At 40.4% G+C, this 23,642-nt stretch overlaps 1 protein-coding gene across 3 annotated transcripts in view; it reads right to left on the reverse strand.

Moving 5' to 3' along the window:
• Positions 1-1,849: 1,849 nt before the first annotated feature.
• Positions 1,850-23,642, reverse strand: part of ZSWIM7 (zinc finger SWIM-type containing 7) — a 90,648-nt gene continuing 68,855 nt past the window's right edge. The window contains exons 6-7 of one of the 3 annotated variants that reach the window (XM_075854376.1): positions 9,061-9,165; positions 1,850-2,254 (exon numbers count right to left, since the gene is read on the reverse strand). In XM_075854376.1, the coding sequence (XP_075710491.1) occupies positions 2,147-2,254; positions 9,061-9,165 (213 nt within the window). In that variant the 3' untranslated portion in view covers positions 1,850-2,146. The remainder of the gene's footprint in view (positions 2,255-9,060; positions 9,166-23,642) is intronic. The other 2 variants (XM_075854377.1, XM_075854379.1) reach the window with 2 other exon arrangements.

Consider the following 23,642-nt stretch of genomic DNA (forward strand, 5'->3'; position numbering starts at 1 on the left):
TCTAGTGAGGTTTTTAAAAGTGGATTTAAGGGACGCACCCTGCGTTGTATACACCAGTTCACACTCAGAGAAGACACTCTTGGCATCACTTATCCATCCTTCTGTACTCAAATCAGAGAGTGCAAAGGCTGCCATACCCAGATATAATATAGTATATAATGAAGTGTACTGATTCGTAATAATTCACTGTATTAAACGATACATATTGATTTGTGCTCCCACAAAATATGAAACTTGGTAAATTCACTGAAATGATTTATGAGTAAAACGTATAACTTTTATTACATAACTCTCTAAAAACAGGGGTACAATCACCACTGTGAAAAAGCCCCACCGTGTGTATTTAAAAAACGTATTAAACAAACACTCCCAGTCCTGATTCATTTGTGAACCCACTATGACTGGGTGTACTTTAAAGATACCAATATCGAATCAGCGTTTAAACATTGGTGTAACAGTGGATAAGACCCTAAAACACACCGGAGCCTGCAGTTACCGCACTCAAATCTCCTAATGCTAAGCTACACATAAATACCACTGTCCCCTACGCAAAATTCCTCACTTAACCAGACACAGTCATAGTGGGTTCACAAATGAATCAGGACTGGGAATGTTTGTTTAATACGTTTTTAAATACACACGGTGGGGCTTTTTCACAGTGGTGATTGTACCCCTGTTTTTAGAGAGTTATGTAATAAAAGTTATACGTTTTACTCATAAATCATTTCAGTGAATTTTCCTCTAGTAAAGTGACCATCACAGAGAGAAAGTGTGCTTACTCCTCGGGAAGGAATAAATAAGGAGCTATAAGAACAAAACCTCCCAGCATGTCCGGGCTATTATTATGTGATATCAATGGACATTACAGGGAGGAGGTATAAGAGGAGAGGACTACAACTACCAGCATGTCCAGACTGTTATTATGGGATATCAGAGGACATTACAGGGAGGAGGTATAAGAGGAGAGGACTACAACTACCAGAATGTCCTGGACGTTATTATGGGATATCAGAGGACATTACAGGGAGGAGGTATAAGAGGAGAGAACTACAACTCCCAGCATGCCCAGACTTATGTGATATGAGGACATTACAGGGAGGAGGTATAAGAGTAGAGGACTACAACTTCCAGCATGTCCAGGACGTTATTATGGGATATCAGAGGACATTACAGGAGGAGGTATAAGAGGAGAGAACTACAACTTCCGGCATTCCCCTGGCTCCATTTCTCACACAATTGCTAACAATGTAAAGAAAAAAAACTTACTCTGCCCAGCGTTAATGGCTCCTCTCCCTCTGTCAGGCTTCTAGTGGGAAGCGGTGGGCGGTACTCGTAGCAGACGTCCGCGCGTCACGTCTGCCACAACGTCGGGGGCGGAGCTTGTAGCAAAAAAAAAAAGTAAGTTTTTTTTTAATGTTTTTTTTTTGTAGTGGATCAGCGGAGTGCCGCGGCAACCCTGGACGGCTCTCGGGTTGGGAACCACTGCCCTACAAAGAAAGAAGAGTCTGGTGCTAGTTTGCTACCACCATTCTTCCCAGACCTTCTAGGACAAAAGGGCATCATCAGCCTGAAGCCAGTTCATCCCCTTCCTTGTTTACTAATACTGCAGTGCCTATGGAGAAGATAAACACATGTTTACCCCGCCCATGAGGAACAGTGTGGGACCAAACTGAGATGGGATTTCCAAAAGGACTGAAACAGGTGTCGGAACTTCCTACATACCTAGAATGTGGTTTATTACTTCATGAATATTCCAAAATCAAAGTTTGCTGTAAATAGTTTTGGAAAAAAACCTATTGTGGCTGAAGTAAAGTAGGAAGACATGAAAGAAACTGCTTCAAACATTGTTTTTTTATTTATAATTTTTTAAACAATTTAGGTTATTGTCTAAAACCACACATAGAAAAAACCAGACAAACAAACAATCTTAACTTCATCTCAAGAAAACACATGGATTTGGCTTATATGTTTCACAAACAGAACACCTTAAAAAACTTCACATGATTGAAAGTTACTTGTATGAATTGACGATTTTTGAAGACACATTTTATTTAGATGCAATAAATCCTTTTTATACACAGGCATGGATGTTTCCAAATCCCTTTCTTTTACACAGCAGTCCCAGTCCTCACTGTATGACGTGGAGCTAGTCTTCTTTGGCTACTAGAATTTCGCTCATCTGCTTATCAGACACAGAAAGATCTTGGCAGCATCCTACGGCTTGACTGAGGTAGACCGCAAGAATATGTTTGCACTGAAATTGAGATTAGAAGCAAAGTTGTAATTATGATTATCACAAAAACGTGTGTTTATTCCCCCATAGTGTGACATTTCAGCCCCAAAGTCTGCACCAGTTATGTATTGGAAATAATGAAAATTATATTGTGAGAACCAAGAAAGAATACAACATATGGTGTATTGAAAGAAAAGTGTTTCTGGTCCAAGATGCCGAATCAAAAAAATTAAATAAAACCTTAATATACCTTACAAAATATAAAAAAGTCAGTATACTAAAGTAATGTACACATATGAATGGGGCTATGCTGCAGTTCCCTGTGACTCCTTCATTCTCAGGATCATCATTGGGTGTCCAAAATCTGGGACGCCCACCGAACAAGTGATGGAATATCCTACCAATCACCTTAGAAGATGGAAATAACCTTTTAACCCTTTCAGGACCAAGGGTCATTGATGCCTCAATGACCAGGCCTACATTTAAAGTTTTGGCCTACATTCTTTTAAACGGTCATAACTTCTGAACTACTTCGGATAACGTAACCATTTTTTTAGGGGGTTTTTTTTCGCAACAAATCACACTTTCAAAAAATATATATTTTTACTACATATGCAACACATATTTTATATTACAACGAAACAATTGATCAAAAAAGTGCCAGATTTAGTGTAATTGTTAAATAGTTAAAGTATGACTTAATTAACTAACAATTTATGATCATGCTAACTAACCAACTATTCCTGCCTGCCTATTCTAACACGAAGGGGCACAGAGAATACAAAGTATATACTTTCTATATACTTTGTAAATGTATATATATTCACATGTGTGTGTGTGTGTGCGCGCATATATATATATATATATATATATATATATATATATATACACACACACACACACACACACACACATACATACACACACACACACACACACTTGTATGTAATGCTTTTATTTACTTGCCTTCTGTCTTCTCTTGATCAGTCTCCTTCTCTCTGAAACACTTTGACAGAGCTGAGAGGAGAAGACAAGTGGGAAAAGTTTGTTTGTAAACAAACTTTTCAGAGATCACCATGATTCGTTAATTATGGTGATCACATGCTCTGTAGCCGAACCAATCGGTTCGGCTGTCAGAGAACAGGTTACTGGGAAGCCGGGGGCATGGACACCGCCGGCGTCAGAGCGATCTCCCCAGTGCTATGGCGGCAGATGCAGAGGTCTGTAGATTCACGCCCTGACTGCACGTGGTATATGCGGATAGGATGTGAATCAACAGACTGTTGGCATGAAAGGGTTAATCACTATTTAAAAAAGAAAGTTCTACAACTTTCTAATATATCACTCCAGAATGATACATTGTAGCAAACGATCAGTGAGATTTGTGCAGCTGCCCCCGCCCTGCTTGTTGTTCGGATGTGTGGCCCCCAGTGGTGTTGCGAGTCTCAAAGACAACATAGGTATAACACAATCTTCTATGTACATCTAAATTATATAGTCATGAAGTTACCACATAGCACCACTATCCGAGGAAAAAATATTACCATACTGTTAGTGAATAAAACCTAGTATGCTAATGACAATATTACCAATGATATCACTATATGAGGGGCAAATAATACCACACCATAGTGCCTGAATAATATCACCATACTGTAACTGAACAAAACCCAGTATATCAAGGCCAATATTACCAATGACCCCACCCTACAAGGGAAAAACAATAATCGCCACACCATGTCGACATATTACCACCACATAGTGACTGAATAATATCACTATACTCTTACTGTATAATACCACCACACCATGACCACATAATACCACTACATAGTGACTGAATAATACCACTGTAACGTCTATGACCGCGGACCGTCATCCTGACTTACCCTCTGACTGCCGCGGCCATGGAAAAGTGAGTTCCCGGCGGCATCTCCCTCCTGAGAGACGCCGGCACTCACTTTCTGGTCCGGGCACTGTCTCCCGCAGGGCGCCCGCACGGCCTTAAAGGGCCAGAACGCGCACAGTTGAAGAATACTGCAATCAGCCCAGAATGCTTCAGGACTATAAAAGGGGCTCTGCCCTCTCGATCCTTGCCTGAGTGTTGTGTTACCTAAAGTTTATCATTGCAAATGGTCTCTTAGTGTTTTCCAATTCCCAGTGTTACCCGTTCCTGCTGCATGTACCCTGTATCCTGTGCTACCGTGCCTCTGTGTCGTCAAGAGTTGAAGTCGTGTTGTGCCCTCCGCTGCATCTATTGTGTTGCACCACGCCGGGTGTTTGTCTACTTCCGGAGCCTCATCTTAGCCTGAATCTACCTCCACTGTCTACATTGCCTCAGGTACCCTTTCTGGACTATAGACATTGAATTGTACCTGTTTGGCCAGCTGCTATCCCGCTACATTGTACGGCCCAGTGGGTCCACACCCCGCATCATGACAACCACCATACTGTTACTGAATAACACCTCCAGACCATGACCACATAATGACTGGATAATACCTTTATACTGTAACTGAATAATACAGCTACACCATGGCCACATATTACCACCATATAGTGACTGTATGATGCCACCATGCTATTATTGAATAATACCGCCACACCATGACCACATATTACCATCATATAGTGAGTGTATGATGCCACCATGCTATTATTGAATAATACCGCCACACCATGACCACATATTACCATCATATAGTGAGTATAGGAAAAGACAAAAAATTGGCTAAGGACGCAGCCAGCGTCAGAAACGCGTAGGCACCGCTCCAATAGCTGTTCTATCCCTCCATTGCATATTTGAGAACTTCATTCTTATTCACCGCACTTGTTTTATCTTTTGCTTCAATAAAACTTGGAAGAAGATTCCTTTATTTTAACAGAATCACACAGACTCTTCGCTGGATCCAATTTTTTGTCTTTTCCTATACCTATACGTGTGCCGACACGGGGATCCGTGCGTGAGTGACTCTGCATATCTGCTAAAGGTGAGCTGGAGGAACCCTCCTATTTTTTCTCCATCATATAGTGAGTGTATGATGCCACCATGCTATTATTGAATAATACCGCCATATCATGACCACATATCACTACCGCATAGTGACTGAATAATGCCACCATACTGTTACTGAATAAAATCCACTATACAAAAACCATTATTATCACCTTACAGTGACCAAATTAGGGGTAGATTCCATTTCTACACAGGCGGACTGCAGACCATATAAGTGAATACAGTACAGTTACATTCACGGAGGTCTTCTCAGATTGGAGTCGTTCACTTTTCCTTTTCTACTTTATCTGGGCCAGACCGCCGACTAGTATGGTGGTATTATTCAGTAACTGTGTAGTAGTAATATGTGGTCATGGTGTGGCGGTATTGTTTGTCCCTTGTATAGTGGTATCATTGGTAATATTAGCCTTGGTATACTGGGTTTTGTTCAGTAACAGTATAGTGATATTTGCCCCTTCTATAGTGGTAACTTTCCTTTTACTAAGGGAATGTTACACTAAACTGGCAAACGGGCAAAACGAAAAAAAGGCAGAAGAAGTGCCAAAGAACATGTTGAAAACAAATCACCTGGATTGTGCTCAAACTACTCAACTCAAAGAAGTCTGTAATGGTATTTCCGACACAAGTGTTCTTACACTGCCCTGGGAAAATAGTTACAAGGAATTACCAGGTAAGCCAGTTTTACTTCAATACTTTGCATTCCTCAAACACACCTGTCTTTCTTAGCTATATGCCAAATTGTCATTGTGTGTGTTCGGGTGTTAAAGGGGACATGAGGGACATTTAAAACATATCCACAGATTATGTCATAAATGTCAGATAAATGCGGGTCCCACCTCTGGGACCTGCACCTATCTCTAGAACGGGGCCCCCTAAACCCTGTTCTAGCTTATTGTGCTCACGCCGTCTCCCAGCTACTTCCTGATTATATGGTAGGGAGTTATGGAATCACCATACGGCCCTGTTCACACTGAGTTTTTTGATGAGTTTATTTGGCGCGGAAACCGCTCCGCAAAACTTGTCAAAAACCGCCCGAAAATGCCTCCCATTGATTTCAAATGGGAGGCGGACGAGTTTCTTTACCGCGAGTGGAAAAACCGCGTCGCGGTAAAAAGAAGCGACATGACCCATCTTAAGGCGGTTTCGGCCTCCAAAACCCCATTTCAATCAGTCAGAAACTGGAAAAAAATGCCTCGACGAGTGGTTTGATGAGTTTTTGTCAAACCACTGTGCAAAAACGTCTGGAGCAGTTTTTGCAGGAGGAATTTTCCTCCTGCAAAAAACTCTGTGTGAACACAGCCTTACTCGCTGAGCTACGCTGTTTCCGTAACTCCCATAGTAGTGAATGGCAGTTACGGAAGCAGCGTAACATGCGAGATGCACGGTTTCCATAACTACTATTCTGTTCTATGGGAGTTACGGGAACAACAAAATGTTAAAGAGAACCTGTCACATGAAATTTTTGTATCTAAATAAATTGGCCTAGTTTTCTATTTTACCTAATTTTGTATTTAAATAATGTCCTCTGCAGTATTGTGGTGTCTATTGTAGATATGCAATGGGTGCTGCATCATTGAATATACATACACAGTTAAGGCTCGGCAGAACCACTTGACTCCTGCCCATCTTCCTCTCTAGTGCACTCCCAGTCAGTACAGACAAGAAAATAAAGTATGATAGCTGAAATCTCATTGTGAAACATTCTGGGACTGTTTATGAAGAGGAGAATGGCTGCTGGCTAGGTCTCTCGAGTGTGAGAAACCCACTCTTCTATGCAAAAATACAAGGGATAATCCATGGTATTTTTAACGTATGTTATAAAAATGTAGAATTTTTTTAAAATAGAAACGTGAGAGGTGAATTGTAAAAAGAATATTGACATAAACGTGAAAAATAGGGTGTTCACCCCATGTAAAATCCTCTGTCTCTCTCTTTACTCTGCTCCTGCTCCACCCTCCCCTCCCCATAGACTTTTATGAGTAGCTGTATCTTGTCCTGAGGAGATGGATTTAGCAGTAAAATCAGGGTGAGTGAACAATTTAGAAGGGAGGGGGGAAAGGAGCCAGATAAGTGGATCTAGAGCTTGTTCACTTCAGCATTGGGCTTCCGTTTAGCCTGCCGTTCATCTGTTCTGTCAAAGGAACAGATAAACGGAAAGGCAAACGGAACGTTTTTATTTGCAATACCATTGATTTCAATGGTAATGCTTCAGTTTCAGTATGTTTTCATTTGTTTATGTTCCGTAAAGAATAGTGCTGTTGACTGCGCTATTGTTTCCGTGAAAAAAAACGGAAACTTTACGGAACGGAAACAAATGAAAACCTACTGAAACTGAAGCATTACCATTAAAATCAAAGGTATTGCAAATAAAAACTTTGGAAGCAACAATAATCGTTCGGCTTTCCGTTCATCGGTTCCTCTGCCGGAAAGGTTGAACGGAACCTGAACGCTGATGTGAACAAGCCCTTAGACAGGTGGTATTAATGTTATGGCTGAACAGTATGTATATATCAAATATACATGATGGTTATGGCTTTACATGTTAAAATAGAACTCGTGTGCGATTGTAGAAAAAACATTAGCTACACATTTTCTTTCTGATTTTTAGTATGAAATTTTAGGTGCGTCTTATAACCTGTTGTATCTTGTGATCTAAAAAAAATAAACAAATGATTTTTTACTAGTAGTATAATTATCCAATGATTTTTTACTAGTAGTATAATTATACAATGATTTTTTTACTAGTAGTATAATTATACAATGATTTTTTTACTAGTAGTATAATTATACAATGATTTTTTATGAGCTATCTCATACATTTTTGCTATTTTAGCCCACTGTATACTGCTCATATGTAAACATTCTCATATAACAATACAAACTATCCATTACTTAGTAACGGTAGTAAAATATACTGTATATGGCTCACAGGGAGGCGTGCATATATGCCCCTTGCTCTCAGGCTCCAGACAGATGACATATTGCAGCTCTTGCTTTCATAATCATGACCACCAATATGTTTTTCAGTTGACATAATTGTAGCAGTTGTTCTACCGGTCGCCATGACAACGACTATCAATGAGGGCAGCCAAATGGCCTTAATGATCCCTGATGGTTTTTTTTCTTTTCACTGCACATTTCTTAATGTGTAACTGATGCCATTAAATTGAGCCAACATAATAAGTAAGGAGAGTTTGATGTCAGAAACATATATCCGACTAATTCTGTATTGATCAGGCCCTCAAGCGTGACTACATGACGACACCACGTGGGCAAAAATGATTTCATTATCCTGATGACAACAACCAGGCAAAACATAATGTTCAATTATAGCAAATTATAACACAGAGACCACAGAGTAATAATGCTTCGGGCACAGACGATAAAAAACACCTTGTTAGGGTAAAAGTGAAGAATATCATTGACTACTAAACGTAGCTCCGCTTTAGAAATGGATCACCTATATCAATTCCCTCTGGTCAGGGTTTTGTTAACATTGGCTCGGCTTCTGTTAATAGGTTTTTCTGGGATTTAAAAAAAAAAAATACATTACATCAGTATGGACAAAGCGTCACCGCAGTGAGCCTCGATCAGCCACTGGGGTCACGTTGACGTCACGTGGACATCACGTCATTGTGTACAGATTGTAAACAAGAAGATGGGGCCTGGTGGTGCAGATATTGCATATGCATTAGGCCCAAAAGTGGCACAATGGTATGCTACCATCTGTGTTCGCACATTTTCACGGAATAGGCGAGAGTATATAAAACATATATCTAGGTATCCTAGAACAACAATGCAAACTACTTACCACCAGGCTATCACTTCGTCTGAGCACAGAGAAAGAGAAGGCAGGACAGGAACAGTAGTGACAGGCCTTGTAACAGGTGTAGACCTTACCCGAACTCCCTGTAACCTATGAAAAAGTATAAAACAAGAAAACTGTGCATTAATATTCCCTACATTATATATATATATATATATATATATATATATATATATATATATATATAGTACATTTGGCACATCATGTAAGATGGCCACAAATGAATATTCATGGTCCTCATATCAAGATGTGTTAAACAGCTAGCTAGATATTTTGTCTGCCATTATTCTAGGTCTATCCTTGGCTTAACTAATGTGGGAGCACAATATTTTGGGGCTCATGTACTAAATCTAAAGTAAAGAAAAATAGTGAAGTAGTTGTACGCAGCAGCCGATCAGTTTCACCGCTCGCTTTAGCTGGACGTCAATTGAAAAATTTCTACATTTAACTGGATAAAGGCTCCGTCTACCTTGCAGGATTTTCAGGAGTCACAATGCACGGTGTGAACTGGGCAATGCCAACTACAGATGAGTAAGAACGGACTAATTTAAGAAAAATGGGTTAACGTCATTTTTCTTAAAAGACACAGCCTGTTCTTAAAATTATTTATCGTGTTTGCTCTTCCGCGACGTATCTCTAGTTCTATGAAGTCCATTAACGGCAAGTTTGGCTGCTGCTCATGTCACATAGAGAAACTCTTCTTTCCCATTTACCACCCCCAAGAGACCTGTCAAGGAAATGTCTGACTGTTTACAGCTGCCAAGTTCTAATTCTGACCCTCGGCAGGAAGTCAAGTCTCAGTCCGTATATGACGATGGCGGAAAAATGTTTACAAGCAAATTGGTCTGTTCAACCAAACACACAAAGCAGCACCCGCCCAGTTTGTGGGAACGCACTGGAGAACCCATTATACTGTATCTGGTTTTGTACAAATTCAAGAAGACCCGGAATCATCCTGCAGTCAGAGAAACATTTCATCGGGATCATCTTGTACGGCTAATAAGGAAGCGAAATTACCCCAGATAAATCTGTATTTCTTCCAAAGACAATTGCCTTTCATTTGAAGGTGAACAAAAATATATATATATAAAAAAAACAAAAAACGCTTCACTAAACGCAGAAATGTTACTGTGGACAAATAGATGTTCAACGTCAAGATTTCACGCTGTATTTTCATTTTACAACAATGTATTTGGCTTCTAAGTCTGAGTTGTCCCTTTCATAAGTGAAAAATTATAATAACAAAGAGTCTTACTTGTGCTGATAACTTGAGGGCCCAGTTCACACTGTTTTTTTTTTTTGCACTGAATCCACTTTTGAATCAGTGCTAAAAAATGACCCAAATCTCCCTCCATTGATTTCAAAGGGAGGTAGAGGCATTTTTTTTTCGGACGAAAAAAAAAGCCTAAAAAAAAAAAGCATAAAAAAAAAAAAAAGCAACGATTTTTTTCGGCTTGGCAAAGAACTCTGTGTGAACATACCTTAATAAGGCCTGCCTGCTTTTCTGGCATGACTTTCTTCACACTTGCATGTCCCATAAAATAACAAGTCTGGAGCATTTTTTCTTAGAACTCAATTGCATTGTGCTGTTCCTCTTTTATTCCTGTTGGAAATGTAGAACTAAATTAACAACTGGGTGTTACCAATCTTCTTGTCAAAGGGATGTGTCCCTACACAGTCCATTTCCTGCTGCCAGCGTCAGACTGTGTAGGGACACACCCTATTAAAAAGGGGAATGGTAATGCCCAGTTGACAATGTAATCATACATTTCCAGGAGGAAAAACAGAGGAATGCAGAGTTCTGAGAAAAAGATGCTCCAGAATTATTTTATGAGGAATACAAGTATTTACTAAAACAGACATGTCAGGAGAGGTGACGGGTCCTTGTTAGCGAACGGACGTATTAAATCAAATTTCACACACCTCTACGTCACCTCTGATGATCACTATTTAAATTTAAAGGTGATTCTCCACTTTAAACCTAAAAGTCCAGTCTATAGAGGTCTGGTTAAACCATGTTTGCTAATGCGTCAGTAACAACTCACTTCCAAATTGTTACCCACTAGGAGTGCTATAATTCTCAGATTGCCTGCTTCTTCTTCACTGCTTCCTCTACATTAGGACTCCTCTAAGCCAGCTCAAAATACTCCCTCTGCTGGACTAAGAAATATCTTTCAGATTGACCAGGCGCAGGCAATGAGGGTGCCACGATCTGGAGGAAGCACACAAGGAGAACCCAAGAAATCTGTGCATTGTGGAGGACAGATTATTAGTGGTGGACATGCCATTGCCTGCACCTGGGCAAAAACGGAGTTATCACTCATTTACCATTATACCATGCTAATCCAAGCAGCATTTACAATTTGACGACCACTATGCTGGTATGAACAGACCTCTTAAAAATGGGGACCAAGTTTCAGTAATTTGGTATTAGTAGCCGTTTCACATGAAGTATTTTCAGTATTGGACTTTTCCACTTATTTATATTTATTGCTGCAGGCATAGGCACTAGTTTTACAGGATAACACCACATGCTACTTAGACATAAGCAGAACTACCAAGGCAGCAGGTATAACAGCGGCTATGGGCACGACTCCAATGTGATGTGCAGGTAGCTATCACTGTGAAAGATAGAAGAGGTAATAGAAAATGTCATGCAGATTCACTGAGGGACCAAGGAAAGGCGAGTAAGATGCAAGGAAAAGATGGAGGCCTAAATTAACTGAATGTGGTCATGGTGGAGTCGAGCTTCAATCCAGGTTTGCTATGGGGCCCCAAGGTTACTTGTTATACCCCTGAACAGTTACAATAGTGTGTATGGATAATTTTCAATTAGTGAGTCAAATAGGTGTTGCTTAAAAAGGACACAAAACGATATCAAAGGGGTATTTCAGCCTCCCATTCCATCGTATCCAGCCTCCCATTCCATCGTATCCAGCCTCCCATTCCATCGTATCCAGCCTCCCATTCCATCGTATCCAGCCTCCCATTCCATCGTATCCAGCCTCCCATTCCATCGTATCCAGCCTCCCATTCCATCGTATCCAGCCTCCCATTCCATCGTATCTAGCCTCCCATTCCATCATATCCAGCTTTCCATTCCATCGTATCCAGCCTTCCATTCCATCGTATCCAGCTTTCCATTCCATCGTGTCCAGCCTCCCATTCCATCGTATCCAGCCTCCCATTCCATCGTATCCAGCCTCCCATTCCATCGTATCCAGCCTCCCATTCCATCGTGTCCAGCCTTCCATTCCATCATAGTGTGATGCATAAATCTATCTGTTAGGCCTGGGATAGACAGTGACTTCAGAAATACAAATTCCAAAGTCACTTAACAGTAGCACTCACTAAGATACTAAATTAATGTGTCTTAAAGGGGTTTTCCCATAAACAACATCGATCACCTATTTACTGAATAGGTGATAAATGCTAGATCTGTCAGGGGCCCCCACCAATCGCCATTAGGGTGATCCCCCTTTCCCCACCAGTTGCAAGACGACGGTCAAGCATGCACAGTGCTGCCCTATTCAAAGTGTATGGGGCTTCCATCTGGTGATCGATGTGAGACTTAGCGTGGGGTCCCCACCAATCTAGTATTTATCACCTATCCAGTGAATTGGTGAAAAATGCTTTAGGCTGGAATACCCCTTTAAGAGGCACAAACATTTCTGTAAAGCAGAAGCAATACACAAGTGGCCACAAACAGCCGCTGTGACTATTGGAGGCCACTTGTATATTGCCTCCGCGTGACTGTGTGGAGTGTTCTTATCTATACTAGCAAATCCTGACAGATACATTTTCTTCAAAATTCTTAACAGGCCCTTAATAATCTGAGGCAAATTTGTTTCCATACTGTACAATTCTATATATATATACACCTCTATAACTCTACATATACATGTGGAGGTTTAGCTCGTCTGTATTTCTTAGCAAACTCTGAATTTTCCACAATCCTGGATTATGTGTGATACTTCACAAGATGGATTAGTAATAGACGTAATCCTCGATGGTTCCCATAACAATGTCAGGAGGAATACATAGGGCTGCATGCTAGTAGTATCTGGCTGCTATGTGTGGAGTGAGGTTTCAGTACTCAGGCCAGCTCCCATACTGAAGCATCACCGCAGAGCCTGGCGAGATGCATGAAGCCGAGAAGAACACGGATCATATTATTCTGTAACTGCAGTGGAAAAGAAAGACAAAGCTTAAACTACGTTTTCTTTTCTGTGCATGTAATAAAGATCTCCCATGAATTACTATTACAGTTCTCCGCCTTAGATAACCCCAATGCATATAGGGCACGGTAAGCAGATACGTTACCCTGATAGATGGAGGCTACTACCCTACAGCCACATAAAGAGCAACTCTCTGACCTTGAGAACGGCCACTGTCCACGGTTTTCAATTCATTGATTTCACGGACTAAAATATAGCTGCAGGGAAAGTGTTCACAGGCAAAAGTTATTCTACCAGCAATATAAGAGGGTCTGAGCAGTGGGAACCCAAAAGATCAAATCTACTGCATTGCATATGGAGCACACGCTCCACTATCGCTCCACAGTCCACACAACTGATCCCAACCCTTAGGAGGGTAAACAGGGGTCGCCCAATTTAGTGATCGTGGGGTCCCTGATCACTGTTAGATCACACCCACTGATCTAACATTTATTACCGATCCAGTGCAAAGGAGATAAATGTTATTAGGGAGAAAACCTAATAAAATTAGATAAGGAATAGGAGAGACAGTCAGTTTACTAATGCTAATCCCAGTTCAGAAGCATGGCTTCCACACTGAAGAAGACGGCGCTCAAGAAGTGAACCTAAAATTAAACATCTTATATTTTGTGTGAGAATATTTACTTGTAATCCCATAACTGTGCGAAATATAAATTTTGACACGGATTTCCCTTCCCTTACAATTGGAAAGCTATTTACTCCTCAAGCAAAACCAAGTCCAGAACACAGAGATTTAAGGATAGGTTTACCAAGTAACATATACAGCCTGCATATCACCCCTGCCCTGGTATTTTTCAGCCATTAATTTGAGTTACGCTGCTGATTCTGCATTTTGTTCAGATTCCAATTCTAGCCAACAACAATCTAGTTGCTTTTTTTTTTTTTTTAAAGGTACAACACATCTATTTAAGAAACATTCTATCTTCATAAAAATGTCCCATGGGTTTTCTGGTAAAATAAGAGAACACTGGGTCACAGTAATTAATCAGTAATGCCCAATGTCACTGTGGATCTGATATATTTTTTACTTTTCACCTCATTAACAATTAGGTATATGTTTATATTGGTTATTAAAGGGAATATCTCTAATATTTAAGTCTTATTAATTAGATGTACGTCTGTAGAAGAGAAATAATGGGGGAATTGATCAATCTTTATATGCCAGGGGCGTATAGGCCCTGTATCTCCTCCTCAGATAAGACTACCCCTTCCCCTCAGACAATAAAAAAAAATTCTCACCTCACTGCTCCTGTTCTCCCGTCCGGGTTGCCTCAGGCTCCTTCAACAGGTCACAACTCATACAAGGTACTGACACCGGACTGTGTCCGGACGTTGTATGTGACGCAACACTGATGACGTTGAAAGCTGCACCGCATATAAGGCCCCGACACTGCTGGGTGTCAGGACCTCGTATAAGTTGTAGCATGCTGAGGGTGCCCAGAGGGGTGAGACGAGGTGAGTATATATTACTCCAAGGAATTGTTTATTAAGATTGGTATATGACACACCAGTCTTAATAAATCTCCCCCAATGTGTTTTTTTACATGTTGTAGCTATAAACATTTTATTTCTTATATTTTTTTTATTTAACAGTACTTTATTTTTTTTCTACGGTTTTATTTTTTACCTTTAATGTACTGGTATATATCTATATGCCAGTACATTAGCCTGTGTACTAATAGTACACAGGCAGTTGTTAGGACATGCCTAAGTATGCCCTAACAGGAAACATGGTCAGACAGCCCTGGGTCCTTCAATGGACCCTGGGTGGTCTGCCCATATATGGTATGTCCCTCAATCACATTACAGTGATTCCCTGTGATGCAATCCAACGGGCATCATTTTCCCCTTGAATGCTGTGGTCAGCTTTGATCGCGGCATTCAAGGGAATAGCGGCAGAGATCGGAGGTTTCTCTGATCTCCGCCATCAGAGCAAGGCTGTGGCTGTGTAATACAGTGATTGCCCCGCTCCTGACAACAAGTGTGCGCGCGCGGTCAGCATGATGCGATGCGGCCGGCGCTCCACAAACGAGTGTCGGTGCCGACACTGAAGACAGAACATGGCAGTGTTTTGCAGTGCGCCCACCCTGTTCTGTCTTCAGTGCCGGCGCTCATTAGTGCAGCGCCGGCCACATCACTACACGCTGACCGCGCACTCACGTGTTGTCAGGAGCGAGGCAATGGTTGGAATACACAACCGCAGCCCCAATATGACTACATTAATGTATTGCAATACTAAGCTGTGCGGCATTGAACAGTTTCAGGGTGCACGGCAATGAAATAGCATCGATACTTCGATCCATTGTGCAAACCAAGGTGTTACCATTCCTCTTGTCGAATGGGCGTGACCCTAAAGTCTCACTCTGTCAGCACTGATTCGACATAGTCAGTCTATTTAGGGACAACCCCCGGTTATCAATTTGTTCACACATTTCTAGGAGGAATAACAGAGGAACGGCACAACAGAGAGTTCTAAGAAAAGATGCTCCAGAATTGTGATTTTAATTGGAAAACAATTATTTACTGAAAAAGATGTGTCAGGAAGAAGAAAGAAATCAGCACAAAGTAGGAAAAACAACTCCAGTAACAGAACAATGAACACTCTAGTTATATTAGTTTCTATCAATCTCTGCATCAACTATAGGTTTGGAAACACACATGCAGTATTTGGTGAAGTTTTTTTGTTAAGTTTTTTGAGCCAACGCCAGAAGTGGAACCAGCAGGAAGAAGTATAAAAGTTCTTCCTTTAGAATTACCATTAGATTTAAATCCACTCCAGGCTTTGACTGAAAAATTGAATTAAAAACTACAACAAAAACTGCCATAAAAGCTGCATGTGTGATTCCAGCTTTAGACCAGGATCACACACACAGTGTTTTAATGCAGTTTTTGACTACTACTTCGTGTTATCTTTAGGAAGCAAAAATATTACCAGACAAGAAAAATCCATCCCTGCAGGTAAAGGTCTGCCAGGTCCCTTAGACATTAGCCATTTTTAGATCATCCTGTCAAAATTGGCCAAGTTTCAAACTCAACTCCTAGGTGTTATAGGCTACACAGTGAAAAAAAAGCTTAACTCATACATACATACATACATACATACATACATACATACATTACATACATACGTGTATGTCCTGGAATGCAGTAGTTTGCAGAAAAGTAAAAACACTTTTTTGGGGAAGAAATTTCACAAACAGACTTGTTATAACGGTGGCATCCTATTACAATACCACGCTGGAATTCAGTGATCTCTTTAGAATGACCAATTCTATCACAAATGTTTGTAAAGGCGACTGCATGGCGAGGTGCTGGATTTTAAACACCTGTGGCAATGGGACTGAATGAAACACCTGAATTCAATGACTAAGAGGTGTGTCCCAATATTTTTGTCCATATAGTGCATTTGTTATGGGCTTATATATACAAGGTTGTGCATAGACCTTATTTTTTTTTTTTAGGTCTATCCATTTCTTTCTTTTTTTTGTGCCTAGGATGGTGCTTCTGTGCACCCAATGAAGTGATATTTCTATAAAATATTTATTTTTAACAAATAACTGGAAATTCTATTTAATATGAATCTGTGGTTGAATGTAGCAGAAACACATGCAAAATTATTAAAGGATTTGTCCCCCCTTGCTGGGACCCTCAGCAGTCAGCTGTTTTCTGTGGGGAAACCTGGCAGTAACTCTTTAATTTCCCTACAGTGCCACTACAGGGAACATTAAGCATTACACATTACAAATGGTTGTTTGGGTAATGCAGGACAGGGCAGGTCCTCCAGAGTGGGAGACGCTCTTTGTAACTGCTGTCCACACTGTCCAAGAGATGAGGATCCTGAACACGGGACCCCCCTCTATTTACTCAGAATTCCCTGACCGTGTATATGAAAATGGATTTTCTAAACTGCACAACTTCCACTCTGTCATCATTATTATATGGTTGAATTAAGCTTTAGGATCTTTTTAATTTTTATATAAGACAGGACACAACTTTAATATAACATCATATAAGTTTTGATGACAGGCCTGGCTGCAGAAAGCTCCCTTCACATTTATTTATGGAAATATCTTTCTGCAGTGAAATTTACAGCTTTGCTTAGCACACATGCTGACCCATAGTTTATGTTAATTGACCAAACATGTCGGCCAAAATAAAGTATGGCATTAGTCCGACAGTATTCATGGCTGTGCCTTAAAAATAACTTTGTGTGGTCCTCACAAGTACAGTCTGACATGCACTCAACCATTGAGAAAATAATGTCAGCGCCAACCACCAGGGCAAATAAAATGCTTTTGTCACAGAGCACTTATTTTTAGAATGCAAACAATAGATGTCTTATGTGCCTAAAATAGGGAACTATACAAGACCAAACTAATACCAAGTTATCTGCTTCATAGAAAACAAGTCTTGAAAGTTTACAAAAAGCACGTACAGACAAATCCAGAATTAATGGCACCCTTTAAGAAATTGGGCAAAAACAATCATATAAAATAAACAATACATACAATAAATCAAATGTTCCTCCAAAATGTTAGGAGACATTGCATACCATAACATGCATCATTCCTAAAACGTGTTATTTTATTTTAGGAATAGCGTATTCTTTCAAAAACATATAAATAACTGTCTATTTTCTGTTTGCCTGGGGAATAAATATGAGGTTACGCACATGTAAAACCCTTTCTTACCCATAAATGGCTAAAAAGAGTTGTCAACTCAAATTGTAAGGATGGTTGAAGACCTGTACAGATTAGGAAATGATTAGAACGCAACTAAAAAAAAAAAGTAGTAGCTAGTCAAGATTACCATTAAAGGGGTTGACTCATCCAGACAACCGCTGTCCATTTGAGCTATTAGGGGCTTCAGAACCAACCTCTATGAGCCAGAGCTGGACGACTTGAGCCGTCCATCTATTACATTGATAGCCATTCATTTAAATGTTTGCCATGTTATACATGATACATTTTTGGTTGGCCATGAACAGCTGTTTCCTTATGTGAAGACATAACCACTTTAAGCCCAATCACAGGTATAAGAAAGAAGCTTAGAACAGTTGAAAATTTTCCAGAAAGAGGACACGAGCATACTGGCCCTACATACAGAGGAGAATGGAAAGAGAGGCAAAGACTATACCAATGATCAAATGTTTTTTCAATGTCGAAATTCACTGGCAGACACCATCCTCATGGAAAAAACATTGTGCCACTAAATGCAGTACATAAACTATAAATGGAATGTGGTCAGATGAGAATTGAACTTTTTGGTCATGGGGCCCATCATCTTGTTTGGCGAAGAAAAGCGACTACATGCAAACAAAAGCTCCTGATATCCGCTGTCAAAAATGGAGGTGAATTATTAGTGCTCTGAAGCCGTTTAGCTGCTAGAGGTCCAGGAGCACTTGTTAAAATCAATAGCACCATGACTTTCACTAAATACCAGGTAACATGGGCATGGTTCAGCAAGATAATCATGAGAAAGAGAGAAGAGAGCCCACCACAGGGCAAATCAAGCAGACCACTCTCTATTAACAGAATACCTCATTAGCGTATTTGCAGGCTGTAATTTTTCCGCCATAAAAGATGCCGCAGATAAACAGCAATGGTACATTACAATATGCAGAAATATGTGAAATGTAACCATTTGGTTTAGGCTTGGTAGGAAATGATCACTTTAGGTATGCTCAATCCCAGGCAGCTGATCCCCACGTCTGAATTGACCGAATGCCGGACAAAATGCTGGAAAGAAATTGTTTACTTGAGATCTTGTTTTCTTGCTTTCTAATATATAGTGTACAAAAAATGATGGTGGTCGCAGGGAGCGACACCGCAACCAGACACGGAATGGGAAGGGGGCCTGCCAGTCCCGGGCCCCTATGCAAGCGACGCTTAGATAACCATGGCAGAGCAGAGAGCCATTGGCTTCCTGCTCTGCTACTTCCTCTGGTAAACCACAGGCTGTTTTAGGCCCGTGGCCTACTAGAGACTCCTGATGATGCAAAGACTTTAGCATGACGTCCCAATGCAGGTGGGATGATGACATCACTGCATTTCACCACCTGCGCCGCGCAGCAGCTTGTTGTTGGAACGGGGTAAGGGGAGTTTAAATATTTTTGCATTTTTATTGGCGCAAAGCGGGCATTAATAATGGAGAAGGGGGCCTAAGTACTATATGGGGGAACTTATCTACTATATTGAGGCCTATCATTTATATGGGGCACCTATCTTAGTAGTTAGGCCCACTGCATATAGTAGATCAGTGCCTACCACAGTCACTATGTGGTGGTAATGTGTGATCATGCTGTGGTGGAATTATTCAGTAACAGTATGTTGGGATTACTCAGTCACTATGCAGTTATGGGGAACCGAACTACTATATGGGGGCCCCTAACTACTATATGGGGCATAAAAGAGGAAAAATACTATATGGGGGCACAAAATAGGACTATTACAGTGGGGGGGGGGCACAAATTAGGACATTGTTACTGCTTGGGGGGCACGATTACTGTGTAGGGCACTACGATGAGCACTTTTTCAGTGTGGGGCCTAAAGGGGGCACTTTTACTGTTTGGGAATAGGTAAGGAGAATGATGATAAATCAATAATTCAAAGATGTCTGTGCCATCAATTCTGCAGAGGCAAGTCGTGGCCGGAAGAAATCATCATGACGGTCTGGCCTAGATCAAGAAGATAAGGGAATGTGAATGACTCTAATCTGAGAAGACGTCACCTGTGAGTCACTGGATGTAACTGTACAGTATTCACTTATATGGTCTGCAGAGTGCCTGTGTAGGACTGGCATCTACCACAAAATGGTCAGTAAATGGTGGTAATATTGGTTTTTGTATAGGGTTTTTTATTTAGTTAGAGTATGGTGGTATTATTAAGTCACTATGCAGTGGTAATACGTGGAGGTATTACTCAGTAACAGTATAGTGGTATTATCCCGTCACTATGTTGTTGTAAATGACTGTATAATTTAGAGGTATATTTTCATACATAAAAACATCGTTTTTGCATATGTGAAATAAGCGGAGGGGGAATGGCCAAGTTGCAGTTTGCCCTGGGGCCCATAGCACTCTAGTTACGCCACTGTGGATATATGCACAGCATTTTATATGCACTATATAGTAAATCATAAAAAGGATATTACTCAAGCAATGAAAACATTACGTCTACTAGAAGAACACCATTCAGTTGGTGCAAGTGATTAAGTTCCATTGGCAAGAGAGCAGCCAGTTTGATAATAGCAAGGCACAGGCTCCGTTTACACGAGCTGATCTTCATAAAACATTACCATCTCATGTCTGTATATAATACAATTATTCCATCACTTTTGTCAAACAGTAAGCAGATGAAAATGTTTGACTCAGGTTATAGGCACTTATCTCCAGGGCATTTTACGTGGTTATAAGTGTGTGTAACTTCTGTTTATTTAATAATTATACACAAAGAAATCTCTTACTCTGGCTTTGCGGACTGCTAGGATAATGGATACCGCTTTTGTCATCAGAATGACACTCCATAATGTAATGGCGGCACATTATTTTATCTGGAGAACACAAGGTCACTGCAAATATGCTTTGTTATTTGAATTACAGGTTTTGTTATCTGAGAGCCAATTATTCATAAAAGTTCTACAAACCGAAAGATCAAAATAGTAAATAGTTGGTACAGTTCCCTAGCTGGTGGCAGACAAATGGCATTTTGTGGTATCACTGCGGGGGGGGGGGGGGTATTGTTCGCTGGTGGGAAAATCAACAACAAGGGAACACAGTCTCTCAGATCTCTGTCCAAATAGCCCTCCAATTATAAACTGAATATGAGGTATCCCGGTGTCATAACTTTTAAATGTCATCGATAGCAGCTCGACCCTGCGTGTCAGAGACACACAGGACCCGCTGACACTGAACCCGGCAGGTACAGGTTTCAGCGCTGGATACAGCTGCTCTATATGCAGGATACAATGCAGCTCTATCTCAAAAAGTTCAAATACTTTTTAATAAAAAAGTATTTTGAAGTTGCACCAATCCCACTGATACACATTTTTACAAAAAAAAAAAAACAACACAAAAAAACTATTTCAAAAGGTGTACATAGCTTTTACGGGTGGCTTTAATTTTTATTGGATTCATGATGTATATGCGAGATCTGTTCGGATCTGTTTTTCTAATGGACCCAACTAACGATTTGCTGATCTATCAAAACTAACATAATACTGACGAAAAAGTACTGAGTCAAATGTGAACAGAGCCTTAACAAATAAAAGGAGGGGGGTGAGTGTGGTTCCTCACCTTGGATAACCACAAAAGTCTATTTGGGGACTGACAATCCATTTAATAGCTCCTCTTCCCTCTAACACAGTCATTGGGCTTTGATGGGTAAAAGAAAAATAAAGAGGCTTCCTCTATGCAGGATATGGCTGAATCATTGATAAATCAGAAAAGAATATACCACAAACATGATTTAGTCATCAATAATTGCAGAGAACATGAGCCACGGCAATAGATATAAGAAAATAATTGTTTGGACGTTCAGCGGACCTCATCTCCACGTATAAAACTAGAAAACAATCTTAAAGGGGTTTTCTGATTTCATGCAAATAAAGCTTAAAGAGTAACTACACTTTCATCAAACTTCTGATAGGTCATAGAGACCTATCAAAAGTTTGGATCGGTGGGGATCCAGGTGCTGAGCCCCCCCACTGTTGCTGAAGTGCAGAAGTGCTCAGTTGAGTGCCTGCAACTTGGACTGTGATCAGCGCTCATCGTCAGGCCTAAGAAGGATTACATAGACGTTCTACGAGAGCCGGCTTCAGCCTGTCGCAGAGCGCTGATCACAGCTGAAGGAGCAAAGTGATCAGTTGAGCGCTTCTGAAACTTAGTTTCAGCAACGGTTGGAGGCTCAGCACCTGGACCCCCACCGATCCAAACTTTTGATAGGTCTCTATGACATATCAAAAGTTTGATGAAAGTGCAGTTCCTATTTAATTACTGTAAAAATGAAACATTTTACAACTTTATATCTAATACACCCATACCAGCAGGAATAATACATGGAGTAATACAATGTATTATAAAAGTGATCAAAAGAACGCAAGTTCAAGTCCCCTAGTGGGACAAATAAAAGTGTCTTAAAATAAACAAAATCCAGAAGGAAAATTCTAAACCCTTTTTTCCTTTTAAAAATGTTTTAATTCTTCGGGAAAAAAACCAAAAAAAAAACCTTATACAATACAATACATATTTGGTATTGAAGCAATCGTAACCACCCATAGAATAAAATGAACACATTATATATACTGCATGGCAAATAAATGGCAGAATTGCTGCTCACCCACTTCCCCTGAGGTACAAAAAAATTACTTGGACAGAAAAAAAAAAAAAGTTATGGCTCTCGTAATGCAGTTCGGCGAAAACAAAAAATATAAATTGATGAGTCCTGAAAATCCAAAATAGTCCATGCCCTTAAGGGGTTAAGTGGGCTCTGAGCAGTTTGGTTTCTCCCCTTATGACCCAGAACTATCCTTCTATACAACACTGTCATGAAATCCTCCATAGCCTCTATACCATAATCACTTGAGATTAAAAGGACAAGGCAGAATTTTTTCAACAAAAAGTTTGTCCCTCAAAGTTTTAGGCACAGGAAGATCCAGCGGAGCGCCTACTTGCACAAAGCAAAGCACATGAAGGGAAACCATTGATATGTGTTTAGACTTGCAGAAAAAGAAGGACATGGGGTCAGCAGATGGGCTGGTTGTATGCCATGAGATTTCAGGCACAGGGGCTCTCTCGTGATAGATTTCCGCTCTTTGAGATACACAGCTTTCTCAATAAAAACAAACAGAGCTGTTAATCTCCGTCGCTCCATGCTTAGCCCCCGTGAAGCCAGATACAAAGGAGAAGAGTTCTCCCCTTGAGTCTTCAGAATTGTACTTGGCTTCTATCCTAAATAGCATTCTTATGACTTTGCCGTCTTTTTCTGTAGTTTGGACCATTTTCTTCTATACATTTAGGATTATACTGTATATATTACTTTGTATATTATTATATTTTTTTGCTTAATGACAATTGGTTTAAAGCCGATATCTAGTCGTGGTTTTAAAATTATATATCAATACCTATGAATGGTTACCTTCTCTTTTTCTTTCAATATTAGGCGGTTATTAGCCTTGCTCCATTATGACACAGCTATAAATACTAACTGCAGCTAAAGCCATGTACAATGGGAGAGGTAGGCTGCTGACTCCGTTCCTCCCCCATGCTCTACACTGCATCTCTACTTGGTAAGACTGAATGCTCTCATCCCATTGAGAGCTAATTTCTTTTAC

The sequence above is a fragment of the Rhinoderma darwinii genome, chromosome 2, assembly GCF_050947455.1.
Source record: "Rhinoderma darwinii isolate aRhiDar2 chromosome 2, aRhiDar2.hap1, whole genome shotgun sequence".
NCBI lineage: Eukaryota > Metazoa > Chordata > Amphibia > Anura > Rhinodermatidae > Rhinoderma > Rhinoderma darwinii.